The sequence below is a fragment of the Brassica oleracea genome, chromosome C9 (assembly GCF_000695525.1).
Source record: "Brassica oleracea var. oleracea cultivar TO1000 chromosome C9, BOL, whole genome shotgun sequence".
Lineage (NCBI taxonomy): Eukaryota > Viridiplantae > Streptophyta > Magnoliopsida > Brassicales > Brassicaceae > Brassica > Brassica oleracea.
Window position 1 is genome coordinate 16,888,034 of NC_027756.1, and position 694 is coordinate 16,888,727.

At 36.9% G+C, this 694-nt stretch overlaps 1 protein-coding gene across 1 annotated transcript; it reads left to right on the forward strand.

Annotated features, from left to right (window-relative positions):
- Positions 1-332: 332 nt before the first annotated feature.
- On the forward strand, positions 333-694 carry LOC106316879 (auxin-responsive protein SAUR71). Its single transcript, XM_013754749.1, has one exon. The coding sequence runs from the start codon at positions 389-391 to the stop codon at positions 692-694; it is 306 nt and encodes a 101-aa protein (XP_013610203.1). The 5' UTR covers positions 333-388.

A 694-nucleotide genomic window follows, 5' to 3' on the forward strand; every position in this document is an offset into this window, starting at 1 on the left:
ATATTTTGTTCTTGGAATTTCGTGATTTAACTTAATTTAGTTGAGTGAAGAATTCGTAATACTTATCATTTGTATTTTCGTCGACTGCTTCGAGGTTAAAATTGTGGAAGTAGGTTATGCCAATACAAAACCAATAGTTCGGTTTAGTCTATTTAAACCGGTGCGACATACGTTTCCATTCTCCGCAGCTTCTCCGTTGAAACGTTCGACCATTCTCCCCTTCTTCTTATTCTTGTTCACTACGTAAACCCAACAACACTTGTCAATACATATATATATATACATTCATTATATTATCTTACGAAACACAACACACACATCAACATCATCTTATAGAGGGTAAACCCAAAATCTGAATTTTAATTAATATCATTTTCATCAAAAGAGAATGAGAGGCATGGTGAAGAAGCTACTATGTGGCGGATCCAAGAACTTTGCGTCTTCAAGAACATCGGCATTACCAGAAGAAGGAAAAGTTCGGGTTTATGTAGGTAAGGATAAAGAGAGTCAGCGCAAGCTAGAGGTTGAGGCTAACTTGTTAAACCATCCAATGTTTGAGGATCTACTGAGATTGTCAGAAGAAGAATACGGACACTCATACGAAGGGGCTTTGAGGATTGCTTGTGACATTGATGTCTTCATCAATTTGATCAATCTACTAAAAACCACGCATCATCATAATCCATCCCTTTGA

Bases quoted from the DNA above. Each gene is read 5' to 3' on its own strand.
- LOC106316879 (XM_013754749.1), top strand. From the start codon at position 389: ATGAGAGGCATGGTGAAGAAGCTACTATGTGGCGGATCCAAGAACTTT.